General features: G+C 39.4%; 1 protein-coding gene across 7 annotated transcripts in view; it reads right to left on the bottom strand.

Annotated features, from left to right (window-relative positions):
* Positions 1 to 4,611: 4,611 nt before the first annotated feature.
* Positions 4,612 to 24,351, bottom strand: part of XRN2 (5'-3' exoribonuclease 2) — an 87,550-nt gene continuing 67,810 nt past the window's right edge. For 6 of the 7 annotated variants that reach the window (XM_036321215.1, XM_036321212.1, XM_036321213.1 and 3 more), the window contains 4 exons: positions 24,061 to 24,188; positions 12,444 to 12,507; positions 7,656 to 7,794; positions 4,612 to 5,156 (listed from right to left, as the gene is read on the bottom strand). In XM_036321215.1, coding sequence (XP_036177108.1) covers positions 5,091 to 5,156; positions 7,656 to 7,794; positions 12,444 to 12,507; positions 24,061 to 24,188 — 397 coding nt within the window. In that variant the 3' untranslated portion in view covers positions 4,612 to 5,090. Of the gene's footprint in view, positions 5,157 to 7,655; positions 7,795 to 12,443; positions 12,508 to 24,060; positions 24,189 to 24,351 lie in introns of those variants that run through there. The other variant, XM_036321217.1, reaches the window with a different exon arrangement.

Raw genomic sequence — 24,351 nt, 5'->3', positions numbered from 1 at the left:
ATTCCCTCATAGTACCAGAATTCAAAAAATTTACTTCATTTACATCGTTTGACATATATATATATATATATTTAAATGTATAGAAACAGCCCCAAATGCAACAGAAACAGCTTATGGACTAAGGCAGTGGTTCTCAACCTTCTGGCCCTTTAAATACAGTTTCTCATGTTGTGACCCAACCATAAAATTGTTGTCGTTGCTACTTCATAACTGTAATGTTGCTACTGTTATGAATCGTAAATATCTGATATGCAGGATGGTCTTAGGCGACCTCTGTGAAAGGGTTGTTCAACTGCCAAAGGGGTCGCGACCCACAGGTTGAGAACCGCTGGAAAAAGGGCTCCAAGTAGAAAATAAATCTTGATGGACAGTTTTTTCCTTTATAATTTAGTTCTGGAACAAAGAATCCCTTAGACTAAGTGAACTCTGTATCAAAAGATCATTAAGAAGAAACAGCCTCTTTATACAATATTTTCTTAAAGTGTATTTGGTACAGGCATATCTTTTCCTTTCAGCGTTCTGTTAAGTAGGAAAGAACCCAAGCCACAGTAATTGCTGCAGAGGGCTTCACATTCTACACCCAAAAACTACTGAGCTTATGTGTGTGTGCACATCCTGAAGTGAGGATAAGGCTTGATTCTTGAAACATGAAAATTAAAAAGCATGTTTACTCTAGAACTCCACATTCTGATTAATGCAAAACAAGAACTTTTTTCCTTTTGCAATTAGTGCTTTGCAGATCTTTTGTAAAAACCAGAACAGCCAGACTAGGTGAAACTCATTAACTGGAGAGGAGGATAAGTGTCTTCAGGACCAAGAGGGAAGGTCTGAGTGGAACAAAGCCCCTTGGAAGTTTAGCAGAGGCCACAGCCGAACTCGATTTCAGAAATGCTAGCTGCACATGGGACATTCTCCTGTTTTGGAGGTTTTATGACAATCTAACTTATCTTTTCTAATTGAGACACAGGAATCAAAACCCAGAATCAAATTGCACGGAGGAACAACCGCAGGGATTGCAGGTACTTCTCTGTAATCTGTGTTGGGATGTAAATGCAAGTGTTATGTGTGTGAGAGTGTGTGCAGTGTTGAAGTGAACAGGAAGGGTGTTTTGTATATGGAAGGGTGGGGGTGTAACCCAGTTGTCTTCTATTTAAGGCTTTGCTTAGAACAAATAATCAATCAGACTTTCATCAACTGATGTTGTGTTCAAACTCATTCTGCTGGCGACTGTTTACTTTCAGTTTAAAGCAAATCAGACTCAATCCTGCTCACTAAGGGCAGGCAGCTTCCAAACACTTGCTTTGTTAGCTTCGTTGAATCCTGATGATTTAGAAAGACTTTTAGAATAAATTTGTGGACCACAATCACTTAAGAAACCAAAGATTGCATTTTTAGGTACGAATTTGTGCGTAAGAGAAATTTATGGTGGCAACATAAACTTAAGATACAGTTCAAAGTGAGAATTATATTGCCCAACTGTGTAACACAATACTACCATGTGTGGATAAAAACCTTCATCTAAATTATTTCACTTCGATTTTTAAAAATACTGCCACTTGCTATGCCCAAAACCAATGAGACAGAAATCTAGGGTAGATTTTATTAAGAAAATAAATAGCTTTTTACTGCTAGTGAGAACTGATGAGAAGACTCAAAAGACTATATTCTCGGGTCAGGAACTGGCTCTCCAGTACGTAGAGAGAACTGTGATTTCAAGATCACTTTGATTTCATTGTTTTTAAGTTAGGAGGTAATGGAAGCTTATGGGAGAGGTTTTGGGGATTCGTTTGTTTTTTACTTGGAAGGTTTACCTGCCATTGAGTGAAAGGCGATTGTTTTAAATGCCATGCAACCTAGTTTCAGCAATTGTTTGGGTGACTTCTCTAATACGACTTTAACCACTAATTTGCTTACCTCTAAGTTGTGCAAACTATTTTGTAGTAGTGAGTAGCTATATTTGATTTTCACACAAAAATCAAAGCGTGTTCTCCCTTGGCCTTATTTAATATGGTTTTGGGAAACAAGCTGCGCAAGCAAAGCGTTCAATTGAACCCTGAGTGGAGGGGAAACTCATCAAGAATGGGCTGCTTGTTATTCTATCAGTGTATTGACTTCTTTCCTGGTTGGAAGTAGTAGAGCAGTCAATCGCCAGCACGACCCTCCCTGGAGTGGGCAGGAAAGAAGCGTCCGACGAGCGCGATGGAGCCAGGCAGCCGCTCTGCCGGCTGGGAATAAGGAATCCTAGTGAATTCTCCGGAGAATGCACACAATTCGATTTTTAAGCACAGCTAAATTCGGTTATGTTCAGACTAAGAACTTAACACAGCAGCCTCGGAAGGGAGGACAATCTCCGCTCTTCCCTTTCAGGTTTCGGTGCATTCGTGCCGGGAGCTGAGATGAAACCAGTTAGATGGAGAAACTGCGGCGCTGAGTCCCGGAAGCCGAGAGGTGATGCTGCAATGTCCTGCTTGGGCCTGGTGGCGGCCGGGACACACGACCACCCCAAGGGTCGGAGATCTGAGCTTTCCGGCGCCCACCAGGCTCCCCGCCCGGCTCCCGGGGCTGCGGCGGCACGTCGGACCGGCGGGTCCGCGGAGGGAGGAATCGGAGCCAGGGCTTGGGGCACGCGCCCCACGTGCGCCGAGTCCGTGGGCTTCCCAGCCCGGCCGGGAGGGTGACCGGGCCCGCAAACCAGGACCTTATTTCTGAAGAGCCGCACCTCTGTTCCCACCGCATCAGGCTCACAGCTCCCGGGCGCCACCACCATCCCGCTGCGAAGTCGCCGTGCCCTGGTGGCGGTGCCCCGACCTCCAAAGCATCCAACCGACAACGCGCACTTGAGACCTCCAGCCACACCCCCAGCGTGCTGCCACCCAACCCCCTCCTTGTCCCGCGTCATCGAACTAAAGTTAACCTACCGGTCATTACACCCAATTTGCCTTTGTAACGCTAAATGGCAATTTAATAGTCATTTGTAGATGGCTTTGTACTTTAATGTGCATTACCTCATTTGATCTTGACGTAAAGGGAGGACCACTGCTCAGTAAGGGCCCTTAGCGCCACAATAAAGTCAGGCCCTTTCCAGGTTCTAAGGTCTTTAAGAATCTTTAAAGACTCTCAAAAACTTTGCCCTACTTAAAGGTAATATAATGGAGTACAGTTAATTATTTAAAATTGGTCTGTTAACTTTATTTACATCTGAATGTGGAGGGGAATGTTTATGGCTTTAAACATTGCATTTAACGTTCTCAAAAGCTTTCGCTTGTTGAAGTAACGGGATATTTTCTGAAACACTCAAAGATGGGGACAAGTTGGGGAGAGATGGAGGTAGAATGAGGAGAGAGGATGCCAGGGTGAAGGAATGGGGGAGGCTGAAGTGAGGGTTCAGCTATTGGCAGATGTCCTTCAGGGCACTCCACCTGTTAGGGGGAATCCAGCCTCAACTTTTCCATCAGGCTTTTTGCTTAGGCGTCTTCAAAAGGACACTATACATATTAATTTTAAAATTTAATTTGTTTTGAATAGTTACATATAATTGTGGAAAAGCCAAGTCCAAACGGAATTATTTTACAGACACACACGATAGCTTGAAACAATGCTAAACTAAACCAAAACTGAAGGTTGGAGAAAATACAGGTTCTGTAGAAGTGTGTGAGCTTTGGGTACCTATGAAGATATACACAATAAGACATTTATATAAGCTCCTTTGGAATATGCAATGCTTGATTTAAGTGGCTATATGTTTTTAATATCTGGAAGAGAAATTTAATGGAAGGCATTACTATCATTTTAATGTATTGTGAAGGGAATACATAATGGTTGTGTTAATTCCCAGTTGAGAAACTTTGTCTCAACAGTAAAGGTTCCTGCTCTATTCACCCATCACCAGCAATGAACCCAATAGCTTCAAAATACCTTCTTCTTTAAGATTAAGGTGAGATTTTTAACACATAGAATAAGATTAACAACTGTGCTTTAGTTGAATATTAAAGCAAAAATATCCTAAGTCAGCAGGTCAAAGAGAAATCTTATTTTACAACCTTAGGCTAGAATGGAAAGAAGGAAACACAGCAGCAAGAATCTTTAAATGTATTTGAATTTGTTGTGGCGATCAAATTAAAACGCATATGGAAGTGTTGTATGTAAACTCCAAGCATTAATTTAAGGAATTATAGTGTGCTTGGTAACAAGGAAAAAAATGAGTACAAATTGGAATCTATTAAGAAGTAATGCCAAAAAAATATGCTAAGGAGCATACACTATTTACTTATAAATTAAACTTCTCACTTTCCAACTTTTCTTAAAATTTTTAAAGTCCTTAAAATTGATACAGGAGTCTACATGAAATTTGTAAAATGTAAATAACTTATTCTCACAAAGATTTTATAGTTAGCAAAATCAGAAGCTGACAGACATACTAACATATGCGTTGGTTGGGTGGTCTTGCTGAGCATATCATGTTAACATCTATTCTTAACTGATTTTCTTTTGACATCTAATTGGTAGAAATGAACTGTTTTCTGAAAAACTAATTTTAGAAAAACCAACATGGGTGGCCAAGATTTTCAAAGTTGAAATACTCTAAAAGAATAAGAACACAAGAAACCAGAATTTTAAAATTTTGTTTGTTTTTACTAAAGTCCAGAAATTTCCGTAAGACAAGTACATTAATGAAATGTTTCCAAAGAAATACCGAACAATATATACTCTAATTGGCTGAGGGTTCCAGCTTAAGAGTTCATACCTAATTCTTGTGCATTAAAAATTAGCATGGATCTTAGATGATCTAGAATACACTGTGTTTTGAAATCCACAGCTGGTTTGATTTTTAACCATAATGAAAAACCAGTATTCCTATTCCATCAAAATGTTTTACAAGCAATAATAAATTCAGATCCACTGTATTATGCAACACACATCTTTGGAAAGCAACATAAAACAGTGAGATCAGATCAGTAGAAATATACAGTTAAAAGAAATACACAAAGTACTGCAGTTTTCTTAAAAACTACTACTTGAGAAAGAAATCTTTCCACAAATAGCATAAAATTGTAGAATGATGAAAGGATTTGGGAAAGCTTTACAAAAGCCTAATTCCAATTGTATCTTCCTGAGGGTGGTGGCAAAGGGTACTTCCTTCCTTCTCTGGGATAGCCCTGAAAATAAGCAAAAGAAAGAGTTTATTTTCTGGATTAACACCCCTGCAAAAAAATTAATTTTTCAGCTATATGGAAAAATATATCATAAAGAAGGTAAACATGTCTTAAAGGTCTATCACATAGAAGGTCTTCATTTATACCAAGCTTGTTGCAAAGTGGGACATCAGTAATAGCACAAATGCTATTACTGACAACTAACCAAACAAGCCTTATCAAGCAATTTAAAAATTCCTTACAATCTACACAAATGAACTATACAGAGTTAAGTGTTTGTGTAAAACCGTTTAAGTTCTCAATCTTCCCTACCATCCCCAGCAGGCCATACTGTGGTCAGGTAGTAGATGTAAGCTTCATCTTTAGATTTACACTAGGAAAGTCAATTTGCTTAACCAAGGTAAGAAGTCAGTGAAGGCCTAAATACCTATGAATTTTATGGTGGTTTTGATTTTTTTTAAAGCTATAAATAGTAGAGCACTAAGTAACATATTAGGTTATTACATAATTACTAGGAACATTCCTAATATCTCCTAGGTATGTTTGTAAATAATATTTCTGTACATCTTGAAAGACACACTGTAGGCTAAGGCCTTGTAGTCATCTAAATTTCACTATAATTTAATAGTGCTTCAAAAATTGTTGTTTTTTTTTTTTAAATAAAAATCAGCGGGAAAGAGACTGAGAAAAAGGAGATACTAAAAGATTTATAAATTAACCAAGTGGTTTTGATCTCCTGTCAGGGGTAGGGAACGTCTGGCCCGAGGACCACATAGGGTTCGCAAAATCATTTGGCCTGGCCCTGGCAAGGCATTAGGGGTGAGTTAATTAAATGTTTGACAAAATATAGCAGGCTAGTTTTTAAGCTGATAATTCTGTATGGCCTGAGAATGATGTTATAAATATCCAAATGGCCCTTGGCAGAAGAAAGGTTCCCCACCCCTGTCCTAAGTGAATAAGAATTCCACCTCCTGTAATAGCAGAGAGCTCCTTAAAAAGGGAGATCTCCTCCTCGGAAGGAGGCAGGAAAGAAATGAACTGGGTTCAGAAGTTCCCAGCTTTGCTGTCAAACTGCAAGTGTTTAGGGTTTCAGTTTCTGACTGGGAAAATGAGGTGAGTGGACTAGACATTCTCTAAGATGTCTTCTAGTTGTAAGTATGTCCCTGTTTCAATAATACTCATTATTTAGATTATCTAGTCTCAATCTATGATATGGTATTTACAGGTTTTCAAAGTAAAATTCTACAAACTGAGTCGAATAAGCTAATAAAATTCTCTCTAAAGACAATTAAGATGATTGTTTTCTTGTAAAGTGAACAGAGACACTAAGAAACAGTGTAAAAAAGACTTTTCTTAGCTATCAGAATAAGGGGACACATAGTAAGACCCTGAGTTATAAAATTCATATTCGAAGCATTGCAAAACGCCTGTAGGCAACACCAGGTAAGCAATTTGAAATCACTTTGCATCACCAAAGGTGCCAAACTCCACAAACCGCACACACTCTGAGCCACAACACTCTGATCCTGTTATCTGGCAAGAATTTCATGACAAAAAAAAGAATTTGATGACAGAGCATGTAAATACTGGACAGGGTATCAAATGGCTGGGGGACAAATAAAATGAAGCTTACATCTACTAAAGGTATCTAGGAATTATTACACTCATTCAATGTACAGCTGTTTACATTTGGTAGAAAAATATGTGGAACATTTTTTATGAAGGAGAGATTTTTTTCCATGAGGAGAGAGAACAGATACATCAAGACATAAGACTTCTAAGATAAATATACAGTTGAAAAGATAGATTCCTGCTTTCATTTTTCTAGGAAATTATCATCTATTATGAGAGACTTAATTTGTAGTAAAACAAAAAGCAATATCCTTAAAGGATAGATAAATAAGGTTTCTGGTAACTGACCACATTTGTGCTAAAGGTCATTGATTGCTATGATTAAAAGAGCTTTTACTCTGGAAAACTGTTCAGCATCTTCAAGGTATAATTTACTTAGTGAGGCAGATACTTGCTTAATATACATTTTTAATGAGGGACCCAAGTTCAGCTAAGCCAGCGGTTCTCAACCTGTGGATTGTGACCCCTTTCGGGGTCGAACAACCCTTTCACAGGGGTCGCCTAAGACCATCGGAAAACACATATTGAATATATAATTACATATTGTTTTTGTGATTAATCACTATGCTTTAATTATGTTCAATTTGTAACAATGAAAATACATCCTGCGTATCAGATATTTGCATTACAATTCAGAACAGTAGCAAAATTACAGTTATGAAGAAGCAACGAAAATAATTTTATGGTTGGGGGTCACCACAACATGAGGAACTGTATTAAAGGGTTGCGGCATTAGGAAGGTTGAGAACCACTGAGCTAAGCTAATCTATCAATATCTTATCCAGAAATGTTTTAAAGAAAATATGGAGCCCTGAGAGGCATGGCTAAGTACACAGTATGTTTTTCGTCCCACAGCCCACGCCATATCACCTGTCTCCCTCCACGATCATCGCGTCTGGGTGGATACCCGCCAGGCCCGGCTAGCATCTGGTATTGGTTTGGCTGAAAGCCTGCATTTTGGGTCTGGAGCATCCGGTTCCATGGCAGTAGAGGTTCAGCCCCAACACCTCTGTGGAAAAGCATCATGTGTGCATTACAAGTCAAGCATGTATCATTTTTGCAATCCAATTTTGCTGCACTTGTCATATGAGATGTATGGTATCAAAGTGGCCTTTGTATCCCCCATATCCAGTATAGTCTAATGTTTCATAAAGTATCAGCATTTATTAAAGAGTGTTTAAAACTTAAGTGATTCAGAAAGGCCTGACTTTTAAAAAAATATTCTGTTCATTTACAATTGTGAAATTTCCTTTTTAGTCATGTAAAGATTTGGACCAAGATCTCCAAGTTGGCTACATTTAAGATGCTATAAAGAATGAGGCTTTATTTTTAAAAATGTCCAGACTCATTCTTGGAGTCCATTCTTTCTAGTTAATTGCAGGTTGCAAATGAATTCTTACTGCTGAGTATTTTGAATCCAGGGTAGGGGACTTGGCTGTTTTTTCCCATCCATTATTCTGCTCAATATGTCAGAAGGTCTGATCGGGAGGAAACCTTTTCAAGTTCTATTGATGCAGCTCTCAATTGACCATGGTGACCTAGCAACATGAGCACTAATTGGCATGGGCTGACTGGCATTTGGTGTACAGTTTACATGGGAACACAAATTCAACAGCTTTTATAACCCAGTTTGCCGGCCCAGATTACTAGTCAAAAGAAATGTTTTAATTGTCTTCAAGTGCCTATTTTAACTTTGCAGATACAAAGCAACAGGTATGATGTATGAAATCATAATTTTAATTAATTCACAATGCAGCAAAGACATCTTTCCAAAGGCAATCACCATTTAAAACTTTCGCCTTGAGACATTTTCCTCAACTTCAATTTTATAGAACAAAAGCAAAATAAAAAATAAACAAAAGCAATATTCTCCAGTATATTTTAACATTAAGAAGCTTTGGGACCATTAAAGATGTTAGGAGGAATTACAATAAACTTTAAACTTGCTAAAGCACTGACAACCTGGAATAAGATTATAACTGTATCAGCATATGAATTTTACCTTCTGGGTCTTAGGGGAAAAAGCCCAAAGTTGGGCTCATTGGATAATGCATTCTTCTCACAGCTATTCAAGCCTAAATCAATCCTCTCTACCCCCCAATCTCCTCCCTTCTCTTGGACTTGCCTTATTTTTTTTTAAAACACCAAAGATGATTATTTTTGTGTGATAAAGAACAGCTCTCTGAAGAACTCTAAAAAGGTCAATGCTATTCTTGACAGTGTTGAAACCAGGGCTCGCTCTTGCTGTAAGTGAATCCAAATAAAATAAATCTACTTTTCAGAAAGAATATGCATATATTCGGGGCCTTTAATTATTTTTTGGGTTCATTATGAACACAAATGTATTTTAGCAAGGATGCTTCATCTGTTTAGTAGTAATAGCTCTGTGTGCAGAGACAGGAATGGTCTCTTCTGGTCTCTGCAGGAGTGAGGGGGTAAGGTTTCTGCTGTGACCAAAGAGGCTCATCAAAACTGGGCCATTAATGCAAAACACACACACCAAAAATGCAACTCACACATTGTAGTAACCGTAATCAATTGTTCTTAGTTTTACAATGATAAAAATCACTCAACTGAGTTAAAGGTAAATCTGTTAGTAAGAATCGCATAACATTATATAAATGTAATTTTATATTATTTTGTTTTAAAAATAGGTTAAGAACAAAGCACAGTTTAAAAACAAAGTTCTTTTTGTTTGGAATTACTAATTAAAATGTTGACAAAGATAAGTTTTATAAAATAATTTAATTAAAATTAAACAGAATGAACAAGGTAAGAGGGGCACAGAGGCATGCATGTTCTTTGTTTTTGCCCTTTACTGGCAGAAAGGTTTTTATTTTCTACAAGCTTTATCATATTTCTATACTAATTATATTAATTGATAAATACAAACTGAAATTTGCCTTGGAAAATACATATTAAATATGAGATAGAAGTGTTGAGGCTAACATACTTTAACTTCTAAAAATTACTAGCTACTGATTGAGGCAACAATTTCACATCAGAGATGGCAACAATATTCTTAAGTACCTAATTACTGCTTTGCAAAGTAGCTGGCAATGTGAAGTAATGACTCCAATTTGGATGTTTTTAATTTATACAAATGGCAATCAGAGTTTTTAAAGCTTTTCCATGACTAAACTTAACACCCGTAAGTAAAAGACTAAATGGCCACTTTAAATATGGCTAGAAAAGACAAGCCTCCATTGGCAAGAACATAAATAATGGGGCGGAACTCAAGTGATGCAGAATGCTGGACACCTCTGCGTGTATCATTAGGTTGTTTTTGTGTGGGGAGGCAAGGGGTGTGTGTGTGTTCCTGTTGTATTTTTCAGTGAAATGAATATATGAATTATAAATACTATCTCAAAGTAGGAAATAATTTTAAAAAGTGGCTTAGAAAAATATGTACACTGAAAATTTTCTTTTCCATAGGGTTCACAAGCAAACATTCAAAATAGTGCAATGGAAAAGCACTGAACTAAGGATCAGTACCTTGTTCTAGTAAGAATTTCTACTGTTTACTACTTGTGACATCTTAGCAAAGTCAAAGTGACTATGAGTTTATACTTTCCCCTCTGTCTCCTAAGGTTGGGAGGATGAGAATGACAAGTGCTACCACAATGAGTGACAGACTGTATTTGCTAATAAGCTAATGAAGTTTTTAGGATGACTGAATCCAAACTCTCTTTATGAATAAATGATGTATTTCTTAAATGACCATGGTTTAAGACATAAAACAGAACTGTATTATGCTCATATCAAAGTTTTGTTTTAAGGCCTGGTTTTAAGTTTCTGACTAAAGCTAAACCAAAAATGCCCCACAAAACTTGTCCTTAATCTGCTGAGTTCACAAAGTTAGTAAGGATAATACCAATACTTGGCTAGGACAGAAAAAACAAAAAATATGACGGACACCAGGACAATGGTAATAACCTGAGGAAAATGTTTAATGTGTAGAAGAACGAAAAGCTACTGGGAAAGGAAGTATGCCTCAGAAGTGGAAGGAGATCCTTTACATCCTTTGAAGTTCCTATGGCTTTACTGTAATATGCTCGGAGTAAGTATTCTGATGAGCTTTGTTCAAGTGAAAAATTTCTTAGTAAAGAACGGTACAGAAGGAAGACCTTAAGCAAGCTACTGAACTGTGTGAATTCATTCTTTTCCTCCTCTATAAAAATAACAGCATCGTTAAAGGGTTGCTAGGAGGAATAAATGAAGGCATGATTTTAAGAGCATGTTAGCACAGTGCTGACATTTTTGTAAGCAGATGATAAATGTTAGCAATTATTAGTAATACGAGAAAGAGGAAAGAAACAAAGTTAGGAAACCAAGTCTTAAAATCAAACTTGACAAAAGTAATTCAGAAAGACAGTTATTTAAAAAGAGATCAGCTCTTATGTGCTACTATGTAATTTAGAAAAAATTTACCCTTTACTCATTTAATTTGTTTGGAAATGGTACAACTCTGAGGATATTGAAATAGTACATCCAGTGTGCTTTGAGCAATTATATTGAAAACAAAACAAATACAGGTATTATCAGTTGTCTTAAATTTAAAATGCAGCTTGCAATAAGTAGTTGATACTATTAATAAACAATTGAATAACATGATTTATCTTTTTGAAGAAAATAATGAAGTTTTAGAGTCTTTTAGTCTTTAGTTTTCTTAAAAGGGGTGTAGCATTTATAACCCTATTCATAACAAAACACTTTTCATTTTAGATGTGAACAGATCAGACTGCTAAAACGCTAATGGAAAGGGAAACAAAACAGATTAGAATTAGGAAGGCAAAGAAGGAAGCCTTACTATGACAGAGCTTAATTCGTTTTAGCACTAACTGAGGCAGCACACCAGCATGAAATGATAAATTTTAAAACTGTCCTTTTAAAAATTATACTATAGCTGTTAATATAATTATCCTACAGCTGTTAATATAATTATTCATAACATGCCTAGTTGTCTTGTCATGTAGAGACCACCTGACTGAGAAGCACACAACTTATCAATGAAAAAACACATGTCAAACATCCCTTGTTATTAAACCATGTCACATTCTTCCTAGTCCATGGTACTTATTAGACTGCAGATCCCATAATCCTCTTCTGAGTCCCTTCTGCGTTTAATTCAGTTCAGTCTTAAGTAGTTAAAGAAACTGTTTTCAGTGGCAACTAATAACTACTGACCTACAGTGACACTGCCCTACAATAGGCTTGTCAGCCCTGAAAAAGTTGTACCAAAGAAGCTGATTAGAACTTCAAGAGGTTTGCAGCAAGAATCAATGGTTGGTCTGTGCTGTGCTGCATTACCAGCCCAGAAATGATAAAAGTGGAACACCATTAGTTATGCCTCATTAAGCTGCACAACCCTTCTAAAAAGAAATTTGTTTAGCCTTACCAAAACCTAATACAATTTTAAGCTCTCTGAGTTGCATTTTCCAGGGCACCTCAAAAGCTTCAATAAAATAAAGGCCAAGGACCAAGAAAAGTAGGAAAGTATATAAACATGAGCCTTTTACTTCAATGTGTTAACCATCTATTTTCCTAAAGAACAGGCACAAGAGAAACTGTTTGGGGGAAGAAAGTATATTTCAAAACAGAAACCTCACATGTTAAAGCGAAAAAAATATTTAAAAGTGATGTTTGCTTTATTATTACCTGTCAAATCTTGGCTGCTGGAAAAGGGGAGGAGGCCCTCGCCAGGAATCCTGGGGCCTCATATCTGAAAAATAAACAGGGAAGAGTTAAACAGTTTTTTGTGTTTTTGTTTTTTTTTTAAATAAGTAATCACTATTTAGCTACTCACATATTTTATAATTTAACTCTTGCGAAAATCTGAGACAATATAAACTGAGTAAACTAGCATATTTACACAGACTGGAAATGTAAAAAGATATTAAACAGGGTCAGTAAATTCATTTTGTTATTTTTCCTTCAGTAACAAAACGCAGTTTTACTAACTTTGGTCATTAAATTCACACATTGCTCTCTCTTGCTATGTATGTGTGTGTAAAGATATACATGTATTTGGTTTTCCCCCACAAATACAAATTTAATGTATAGTAACTTTAATAGAAATCCTGAAATTTGCCTTGTAAGTGTGTAAACTGAAAAGGAACCGTGACTTACCTAGCTATCATAACATAGAACGGAGAGCACACAATCTCTCTAGCATGGGCCAGAAATATGCGTTAATAAAGGGACCACCCACTTTTCCATTGTTTTCTGACAGTCAAACCTCTTTCCCTAACACCAATCTGAACTAGCAACATCTAGCTATAAGAAACAATTAAATGGCTACGCTCCTCAATATAAGTGGGATTAAAGGAACACTCCATAACACTGGTCAGCAGGAGAGGTTAGTAGCTCAGTAGGTTGGTATCAACCAACCGCCACTCTGGTCTCCAGTCTTGCAGTCACCTCAGCACCCTTCAGCAGGGTTTGTGTGTGACCTAATTAAAACAGCTGGTTCCAGGAGTTGTCTAATGAGTTCACTTGTAAGGACAGTAACCTCCTCCAGACTCTTGAGACCCAAAGGCAACAAGGCTTACCGTAATGTATTCAGGCTCACAGTTTAATGGAAACACAAACTAGAAACATGCTTTTCAAAATTACTTTCTTGAAGGAAAGAAGAAATGAAATCTTATCTTTCTTTAGATTTAGAACCCCCACCCCCAAATGCAATCTGGGTTTACTTAAAACAAAAACAGAAAGAAAGAAAAGTGAAATTGTGTTTTAAAAAGCCCCTGCAAAGGAGAATATGGAACAAAGTAAAGTACCTGGCTGCTCACAATAATTCCAGTGTGAGACAACTGGCTATTTCTGCCCCGGGCTTCCTCCTACCTCAGCTCCCTGACAATGCTAGCCTGAAACAAGTGTCCTAAATGGACAAGCTACACCGGGGGGAGCAGCCGTGACAAGCAGCATCTGCAGCTCCATAACCTGCTGGCCCTAGGTCCACGGAGCCAAACCCACCATATGTCTCTCTTGGAAAGGAACGGAAAAGCCTTCATCATCATTATTTCCAAGAAGAATCCTACTCTAACTGCAAGAGAGGTGGCATCTCCAGTTAATTTGAATTAAGTCCCTTTTGAATGTCTTAAAAACCAAACTAGTAGCAGTCAAACTGAGAAGCAATGCTGAAGAGGTTTCACAGTGGTCACTTTATATTCAAAACCTGAATGGGAACTCAGGAAGTTAATCACCACAGAACCCACACAAAACAGGGCAAGAAGGATCACTAGTCTAGGTCCAGAATAACTTCCAAGTCACTACTACAGACTGTACACTATGAGTAAATCATAATTAGAGAAGGTAAAACCTAGAAGACAACCATTATCTATGTGGTTTATTTCTATGGAAAAACTCAAGACATATTTACCTTAACACATTATACACTTTTCAATGTGTTAACTACGTATGAGAGCAATTTATTGAAAATAAAATCAACATTTGGGCTATTTTTCCTGATAATTACTTTGTTAAACTTGAAGTCCTTTGGTCTATTCAAAATTGTACAAAAATTAGGTTAGTGAAAATTAGGAAGTATTTTTAGTGTGTTACATATATAAAATTAGCTGAAATAACGAAAGTCAAGAAATACAGTGAATTTCATTCAGACTCCCGTCTAATGCTGTACTTCACATGTGCCAGAATCACTGTGGTCAGTGTGAAAACATGCCCCCTTTACCGTTAAGACTTAATTCCTTGACTCTGGTTCCAGGGTGTTTCTTTATAAATGGTATTGTTAAAGAACACCATTCTGATATTGTTGAGTGGTTGAGGTGATTAACATAATCTCCATGGTACTTACAGAAACTCCCATACAGGATCTCAATCACAAAAATTTAAAACTGAATGAAGATTAAAAAAAGCTTGTATATTTTTTCCTAGGAACAGTAGAAGTAGAGGGAATGTTACCACTATCAGAAAGACATAGTCATTAGATTCAAATATGCTACATGTTAGGTTAAGCACGCCAATATTTATAAGCGGAAGTGGAATATAAAGTTCATTAAGTATAAATGCTTTTTTTTTTTTGAAAGGGGAAACCTTTTTTTTTTAAAAAATATTTTTATTGATTTCAGAGAGGACAGGAGAGAGATTAATGATGAGAGAGAACCCCTGATTGGCTGCCTCCTGCATACCCCACAAGGAGGATCGAGCCCACAACCTGGGCATGTGCCTTGACCGGGAATTGAACCATGAACTCCTGGTTCATAGGTCGATGCTCAACCGCTGAGCCATGCCAACTGGTAAAAGAAGAAGCCTTTCAATAGTTTACCTATCTATCTATATAAAAGCCTTAAATGACCGTTATGACCGAACAACTGGTTGACCAGTCACTGTGACGCATACTGACCACCAGGGGACAGACGCTCAATGCAGAAACTGCCTCCTGGTGGTCAGTGAGCTCCCACAGCCAACCTCCTGCGGTCCCTCCCTCCCAGCCAGCCAATCTACTGTGGCCCTCCCCCCAATCCCCCTAGCTAACCTCCCATGGCCCCTTGCCGGCCAACCTCCCCGCACTTCCCCTTCCCTTCCCTCCCCCACCACCGGCCAGCCCTCCAATAGGCCTCATTTGCTGGCCAGGCCAAGGGGACCCCACCCGTGCAATTCATGCACCAGGCCTCTAGTACACCTATAAGTGCCCAGAAATATGGCAAAAATTCTCAGTCCATCACTTCTACCAGGTATGCCAGGTACTTCCCCCTCTATTTTGCTTTTATTATTTCTCACTTCCAGAACAATTTTGTTTTTCATATAAATAGATTCAGTACATGCAAGAAATATAGTTCTTTATTAAAACCTAAATATATTTTGCAAGACTTTAAAAACTGTGTCACAGAATTATTAAAACATCTCTTGCTTTCAGTCCAAAAAATTAAAAAGAATCAAAGACAAACTTCAAGGCTACCTTTAAACAAATCTCCTCATGTGGTCCTGAGCAAAACATATACAACCCTTAAGTATTTATGAAGAAGAAACATTTCCTAGTCCGTAAGTAGTAAGTACAAGGTAAAAAAATTACTATCATTCATTTGCATAGCTCTATGAGAAAGATCCATTTGAGAGGGAGAGAAAAAAATTCTGAGATAGTGAATTGCACTTCAGAAATGTATAGGCGATAGAAGAAAAATGACAGTTAATTTTTCCTTTGGTCTTTAAAAACGTATCCCTTTTCTAGAGCTTCTAAGACCACACAAACCAAGACTTTGTCAATAACTCAAGTGGCAATTTACCTAATCAGCATGGCAATCGCAGAAAAATTCCATATTTACTGATTGCCCTAATCAAAAATCACATTTCAAATGGGGCTAATTGACAAGTTTACAGTCTGAAATTAAGAGAAGTGATATATTAGGTTCTTCGGGTTATAGAAACAAAAATGCTCTATTCATACTTACTGAGTACTCAGGGTTGCACTTCACTCCAAGAAATGATCAAAAACCGGACAATTACTCATCAGCCAAAAACTACACATCAAACACAAATCAAAGACCAATAGTAAAAAACACCTCCAGCAGACACTTGACAGAGTTGGCAGTACGACCAAATGGCCCTTCTTGTGTGTAATTAAAGAAAATAGCACCCGACCAGCTTGCTTGGCTCAGGGGTTGAGAGTCAACCTATGAACCAGGAGGTCATGGTTCAATTCCCAGTCAGGGCACATGACCGGATGGTGGGGCTTGATCTCCAATAGGGAGCCTGTAGGAGGCAGCCAATCAATGACTCTCTAATCATTGATGTTTCTAATCTCTCTTTCCTCCCTTCCTCTCTGAAATCAATAAAAATATATATATTTAAAAGACAGCTATACTAAAAACATTTTACAAGACTGATAAAATGGTTTAAATGTTAATTTCACTAAAATTCTTTCTGACCAAATTTTAAAGTTCAAAATTATATAAAAAGAAATCAGACTTAATATTTTCATAGTACTTATTATGTACCAGGTACTGCTTCAAGTGCTTAATAATGTAAACACAGTTATTGTGAATATTCTGTGAGATGGGTATTTTCTGCATCATTTAAGAAATGAGGCATGTACCTTGGATGCGGGAACATCCCCAGTGGGAGATGTGCAGGAGGCAGCTGATGGATGTTTCTCTCTCATCGATGTTTCTAACTCTCTATCCCTCTCCCTTCCTCTCTGTAAAAAAATCAATAAAATATATTAAAAAAAAAAAAGAAAAAAAGAAATGAGGAAACAGGATTACAGACAAAAACCTGCTTAAGATCACAGGCTATTAAGAGACAGAGTGAAAGCTACAGGATAAGTTCTCTTAAACACTCCCACTACACTATGCTACTCCAAGTTTCACACGCACTTGCTGGCTGAGATGCTGCTTCATGTTATTTTATTTCAGAAGGACCAAAGAAGAACCACCTCCTCAATCAGGAGGCTCAGAGGCTTAGGGGTTTTCAAGAAGACAGGATTAGGGATTTTAAAACTTTCAACGTTTTGAAAGTTTAGAATTAACCTTATTACACACTAGAGGCCCAGTGCACGAAATTTGTGCACAGGTAGGGTCCCTATCAGCTGCCAGCCAGGGCCTCCCTTCCCTGGCTGCCAGCTGTGGCCGTCCTTTGTTCCACGCTGTACCTGGTGGTCAGCGCACGTCATTGCGAGTGATTGAACTCCCAGTCAGTTGAACTACCGAGGGGACATTTTGCCTATTAGGCTTTTATATATATAAATATCTAATGAAGACAGGAAGGGAAAATAAGTATACTTAACACATGTTTAACTACACTTTGGTAGTAAGCATCTTGACAAACAGGGATTCATAGGGAGAAGAAAAAAAGATCTTGGTTAAAATATTTGAAATCACTGCTCTTTTTAAAATGGTAGCACTACCCTAGAAGATTGAGTATTCAACAAATCATAAATATAAGGGATCAGATAAAAATTAAAATAAGATAAAGACAGAGAGGTAAGGATGAAGAGATAGATGGACTGAAGGACAGATAGTTCTGTCTGCATAAATATGAAATCTAGAGGTCACAATAGACCATGAAAAAATATGCCAGAAAAGTCTTAAAGACAGTAAAGAAAATAAAAGTCAAATCATATGCTGAACTATGTATAAAGAGTATGGGGGGAGAAGGAGGGGAAATCACAGAACATGGAATTTACTTTCTTGAAAGCAGTCATTTGTCTGGGCTTACCATTCAACTGTGACCATTTACTATCCAGCAATGACCATTCCAGATTAGGCCAATTATTTATCCAACACATCTCCTACAAAGGTTATCAGGGAATAATCTGTGTTATGTATTACATCCTTACCTTCTAGAAAGTTCAACCTCAAAACCCCAAGTTTTTCTAGGTTCTCTTATAACCGAGGACAATTAAAATTCATTGATCTATCTAAATCTTTCTTGAACTACTTTTTAAAATATATTTTTATTGATTTCAGAGAGGACAGGAGAGAGATCAATGATGAGGGAGAATCCCTGTTGGCTGCCTCCTGCATGCCCCACAAGGAGGATCGAGCCTGCAACCTGGGCATGTGCCCTGACCAGGAATTGAACCATGACCTCCTGGTTCATAGGTTGATGCTCAACTACTGAGCCACACCGGCCAGACATCTTCCTTGAACTTTTATATTTCTGGTTTATATGCAGATAATTCCCAATTTTCTCCCCACTCATCTTCTCTCTTGAGCAAGTAATGGACACAAATTTAACTTCTAGCAGATGACTTTAACCTCTATAAAAATCAGATTCATCATATTTTTTTGTATTTCTTCATCCTCCTGGGTTTCCAAATTCTGTTAAAGGCCTCATTAGTCACTCAGCTATCCACAGTGTACACATGAGCCTCATTTGAAACTTCTCTCTCCCTCACTTATCACATTCAATTATCCAACCCTTCAGATTCCTTCTCCACTCTGAATCCACTTGGCCACAGACAACTTCTGACCTTCATTAATTATCTCTCCCTAATCAGAACCACCATCAAGTATCTTCCATAACCAATAGAACTGTGGTTCTAGAAAGGAGGTTTAACTGCACTCTTCTACTTAAAATGATACTTTAAATGCTCCTACAAATACAGAGAAAAACTTGCACTCAAATTAATAAGAACATGCAATTTATGAAAGAAAAACTGATTAGTAAAAATGTGATCAAAGCAGCAATTTTTAAAAAAATCATGCTTTAAAATGAAGATATTCTTCCTTATCAAATTAGCAAGAACTTTTAAAAAATGATAACACCTGATATTGGTGGGAGTTAGGATATTAGAAATTGTCATCTATTGCTACAGGAAATATAAATGGGTATGCTCTTTTTTTTTTTTTTTAAATATATTTTTTTGATTTTTAACAGAGAGGAAGGGAGAGAGACAGAAAGTCAGAAACATCGATGAGAGAGAAACATCGATCAGCCGCCTCCTGCACATCTCCCACTGGGGATGTGCCCGCAACCCAGGCACACGCCCTTGACCGGAATCGAACCCGGGACCCTCCAGTCCGCAGGCCGACGCTCTATCCACTGAGCCAAACCGGTTTCGGCAATGGGTATGCTCTTATCTGGAGATTAATGTCGTGATATTAACCAAAAGTTCAGAAATTCAACATAACTTTTCATCCAGCAATACTATTTGTATAGTTTACATTTAAGTAAAAAAAAACAACACATAAAAAAACGTTAAAAATATTATTAGAAGCATATATGTTTAAAATTTAAGCAATATACTCCTAGATAACCCATCCTATCTAATAAAAGAGAAACATGGTAATTAGCTGTACTTCCACTACCCTTCCCATTGGCCAATCAGGGCGATATGCAAATTAACTGCCAGCCAAGATGGCGACTGGCAGCTAGGCAGCTTGAAGCGAACAGGAGGCTTGCTTGCTTCAGTGACGGAGGACTCCAACGTTCCCCGCCTGCCGCTGCCGGCCTCTGAGCTTGCAGTCTGAAACATTGTTACAAATATAGAAGGTAAACAAAACTCCAGAAACCTGCTTTCAGCCAGCCGGGATATCAGAGCTGGAGTTGAAACAGTGTTTCGATTATAGAACCCAAACAAACCAGATACCTGCTTTCAGCAGCTGGAGCCAAGCCTCAGAGCTAAAGCTGGCAGAGAATAAAAAAAAGAAAAGAAAAAAAGGAGCAGTTGGGAGCTTCAGTCACCTGCCAGCCTGAAAACAGCCCTCAGCCCCTCACCCAGACTGGCCAGGCACCCCAGTAGGGACCCCCACCCTGAAGGGTGTGTGACCAGCTGCAAACAGCCATCAGCCAGCCCCTCACCTAGGCTGGCCAGGCACCCAAGCAGGACCCCCAACCCTGATGCAGGACACCCTTCAGGGCAAACCAGCCGGCCCCCATCTGTGCACCAGGCCTCTATCCTATATAGTAAAAAGGTAATATGCCTCGCAGCACCGGGATCAGCGGAGCCGAGAGGCCTCCTGGCACCAGGCTCAGCGTGACAGGGGCAGCACCCAAACCCCCTGATCGCCCTGTGGCTCTGTGTGTGACAGGGGGCGGGGCCACAACCTCCCTATCGGCCCTGCTCTGTTCGTGACAGGGGAAGGCACCCCAACCCCCTGATCGGCCCTGCTCTGTGGGTGATAGAGGGTGGCGCCCCAACCCCCCCACCCCACGGGCCCTGCTCTGTGTGTGATGGGGTAGAGCTATAACCTCCCCATCGGCCCTGCCCTGAGTGTGACAGTGGCAGCGCCCCAAACCCCTGATTGGCCCTGCTCTGTGGGTGATAGAGGGGGGTGCCCCAATCCCCGCCCCCCCCGGGCCCTGCTCTGTGTGTGACGAGGTAGAGCCATCACCTCCCCATCGGCCCTGCCCTGAATATGACAGGGTGTGGCACACCAACCTCCTGATCCGCCCTGCTGTGTGTGTGACAGGGGGCGGTGCCCCAACTCCCCTATCGGCCCTACTCTATGACAGGGGGGAGCTCCTCAACCCCCTGATCGGCCCTGCTCTGTGCGTGACAGCAGGGAGCTCCCCAACCCCCTGATGGGCCCTGCTCTGTGCGTGTCAGGGGGGAGCTCCCCAACCCCCTGATCGACCCTGCTCTGTGTGTGACAGGGGGCAGCGCCCCAACCCCCTGATTGGCCCTGCTCTGTGCGTGACGGGGTGGTGCCGCAACCTCCCCATTGACCATGCCTTGAGTGTGACAGGGGGCGGTGCCCCACCCCCCCAATCGGCCCTACCCTGAGCGTGACTGAGGGTGGCATCGCAACCTCCCGATCCGCCCTGCTCTGTGCATGACAGGGGGCGGCGCCCCAACTCCCCAATCGGCCCTGCTCTGAGCCTGACCAGGGGCTGCACCTAGGGATTGGGCCTGCCCTCTGCCACCCGGGAGCAGGCCTAAGCCAGCAGGCCGTTATCTCCCGAGGGGTCCCAGACTGCGAGAGGGCACAGGCCGGGCTGAGGGACCCCTCCTCCCCCCCGAGTGCACAAATTTTTGTGCACCGGGCCTCTAGTCCTATATAATAAAAGGGTAATATGCAAATCGACCAAACGGCGGAACAACCGGTTGCTACGACACGCGCTGACCACCAGGGTGCAGATGCTCAACACAGGAGCTGCCCCCAGCCCCCAGCCGGCCAACCTCTCAGTCCTTCCCCCAGCAGCAGGCTCCAATTGCCTGATGGGGAATGGAAAATGGGGAACTAGAGCTGGGTGATGGCAGGGGACGTGGCCAGCAAGTGGGCGGGAACGGCTAACCTCTCGGTCTCACCCCCTGGCTGGAAGGCTCTGATCACCCGATGGCGAAAGAGGAACCGGGGGTGGGTGGCGGTGGACACGGGTGGTACCAGGCTAAGGGCCCCATCCCGCCAGTTGGGAATGGCCAACATCTCAGTCCCTCCCCCCCAGCCGGCAGGCTCCAATACCCTGATGGCGAACGGGGAACAGGGGGTGGATGGTGGTGGGGGGTGGGGCTGGCTGCTGGCAGCCAGGGAAGATGGCCCTGATCGCAGGCCAGGCCTAGGGACTGTACCTGTGCAGAAATTTCATGTGCCAGGCCTCTAGTGTGTATATAATTCTGAAAGTGGAAATCAGGAATATTATGAACTGAATGACAAGAATATATGACACAAAATAAAAGGAATATATATGACATGAAGCTAAAGTGAAATTCATAACACTCAAGTGCATATATATTAGATATGAAAGACTACAAATAAATTACGTTAAGTTTCCATCTCCAAAAATCAGAAAAAGAATAGCAATTTAATTCTAAGGAAACTAGAAGTGAATAAGGAAGACAAAAGCAGAAATAAATAGAAAACCAACATACAATGGGGGGGGGGGGGGGGGAGATGCCCACAAAGCTAAAAGTTAGTTCAATGAAAAAAAAACCACAAAAAATGAAACCAACAATGTTAAATAGGCCCTCACAACACTATTCAAGAAGAAAAAAGGAACAGTACACATTACTAATACCAGGAATTGATTTTAAAGTCTATAGTCATTAAAAAGATATTAAGACTATAGCATGAGACAACAGAGGCAAGAAAATACAATGTGATAAAGACAGCCTCTTAAACAGTGGTGGAAATACTGGACAGATAGATGAAAAAAAACCAAAAAAACAAACTAGACCATTTCCTTATACCTTATACAAAAATGAACACAAAATGGATTAAAGATTTAAATATAAGACATGAAACCATAAAACTCCTAGAAGAAAACAAAGGTAGTAGACTTTCTGACATCAGTCTTAGCAATATTTTTTTGGATGTCTCCTCAGGCAAAGGCAACAAAAGCAAAAATAAACAAATGAGATAACATCAAACTAAAACGCTTTTACACAGTGAAGGAAACCATCAACAAAACTAAAAGGAGATCTACTGAATGAGAAATGAAATTTGCAAAAAATGATTTATCCTATAAGGGGTTAATACCCAAAATATATAAAGAACTCATCAATTTTACATCAAAAACCAAACAATTGACATTTCTTCAAAGAAGACATACACATGGTCAACATTACACAGGCACATTACACAGACATACACAGGCACATTAAAAGATGCTCAAATATGTGCTGGGGGATGGGAGCGGCCAGGGAGAGGTCAATGGGGGGAAAAGGAGACATATGTAATACTTTCAACAATAAAGAATTTAAATTAAAAAAATTAAAGATGCTCAAATCACAAATAGTCAGGGAAATGAAAATTAAAACTACAATGAGATATCACCTCACACCTGTCAGAATGAGATATCAAAAAGACAACAAATAACAAGTGTTGATGAGGATGTGGAGAAAAGGGAATCATTGTGCACTGTTGGTGGGATTGTAAACTAGAATAGTCACTATGGAAAACAGTATGATGATTCTTCAAAATATTAAAAATAGAGCTACTGTATGACCCAGCAATTCCACTTCTGGGTATTTATCTGATTAAAATGAAAATAATTTGAATAGACATATGTACTCTTAAGTTCATTGTAACACTGTTTACAATAGCCAAGTTATAAAAGCAACCTAGGCCTGGCCAGTGTGGCTCAGAGGTTGATGATATCTGGTTAGGTAGCAAGCAGACAACCAGGAATGAAGAAGAAAGGGCTTCATGAAGAAAGTGGTTTTGAAAACGACACATGACTTAAGACTTTCTTGATAAGGCAGCACACAGCCACGGAGCTCAAAAATAACATTAAATGGGAATACAATTTAAAATTAATGCAAAATTTATGAAGCCTAACATTTAACTATTTTGCCCCTATTCCACTGCAATCCAAATGCCATGTAATTATTTTCATGGTTACCATTTCTGAACCACTTCTGTCCTCGAAACAAGTTATAAGGGGTCAGGAAAAAACCAGTCTTCTCAGAACCACGGTATTAAAGGCATATTCCTACCAAAGCAATGCCTAACTTCATATTTGGTGGTTCTGAGATACAATTTGTTCAAGAAAGGGACACTGGTTTCTTTCAATTAAGTGGTTGTTAATTACATATCTATTGCATGTGATGTAATTTGCCTCACTACTTGTATTAATAAACAGCAATGCATTCACGTATCTTTTTGCATAAGCTCACTCAAAAGAAGATTTATACACGAAAATAAGAAATCCAACTCATACATTCAATTAACTATTTATATACAGTAAAAATATCTTAAGACTACATGAAGTATTCTCTTATAATCCTTCTAAATTGTATGTTTTTTGTATATTTTTAAGACCACTATTTCTGCATGGATACAATGAATCTTTTTTTTAGCAATTAAGATTTAGCAACCAACCTTTGTGTAATATTCAATTTAGCATTTAAAATAACCAACTAGTAAAAACTTACTTGACATAAGTTTTGGAATCTGGGCTTGTCCTCTCAACAGCGGCCTGTATAAGTTTCCCTGATAATTTACAGGTGGTGGCGCAGCATTGCTGTAAATGCCAGTTCCTGAGCCTCTTGGCATAACATGGCTGTAAAAGAACCCACCCAACCAGAATAAAAAAATTATATCTAGAGATATCCATCACATCACAGCTGACACAAATTAAACAAGTGCTAGTTGCCATCTCTTTACGATAAGATCTAATTAAGATAACACAAATTTAAAAGATTATTAAGCAAGTTCAAAATAGT

The sequence above is a fragment of the Myotis myotis genome, unplaced genomic scaffold (genome assembly GCF_014108235.1).
Source record: "Myotis myotis isolate mMyoMyo1 unplaced genomic scaffold, mMyoMyo1.p scaffold_m19_p_9, whole genome shotgun sequence".
NCBI lineage: Eukaryota > Metazoa > Chordata > Mammalia > Chiroptera > Vespertilionidae > Myotis > Myotis myotis.
The sequence above is the reverse complement of the archived record's forward strand: the minus strand, read 5'-3'. Positions and strand labels throughout refer to the sequence as shown.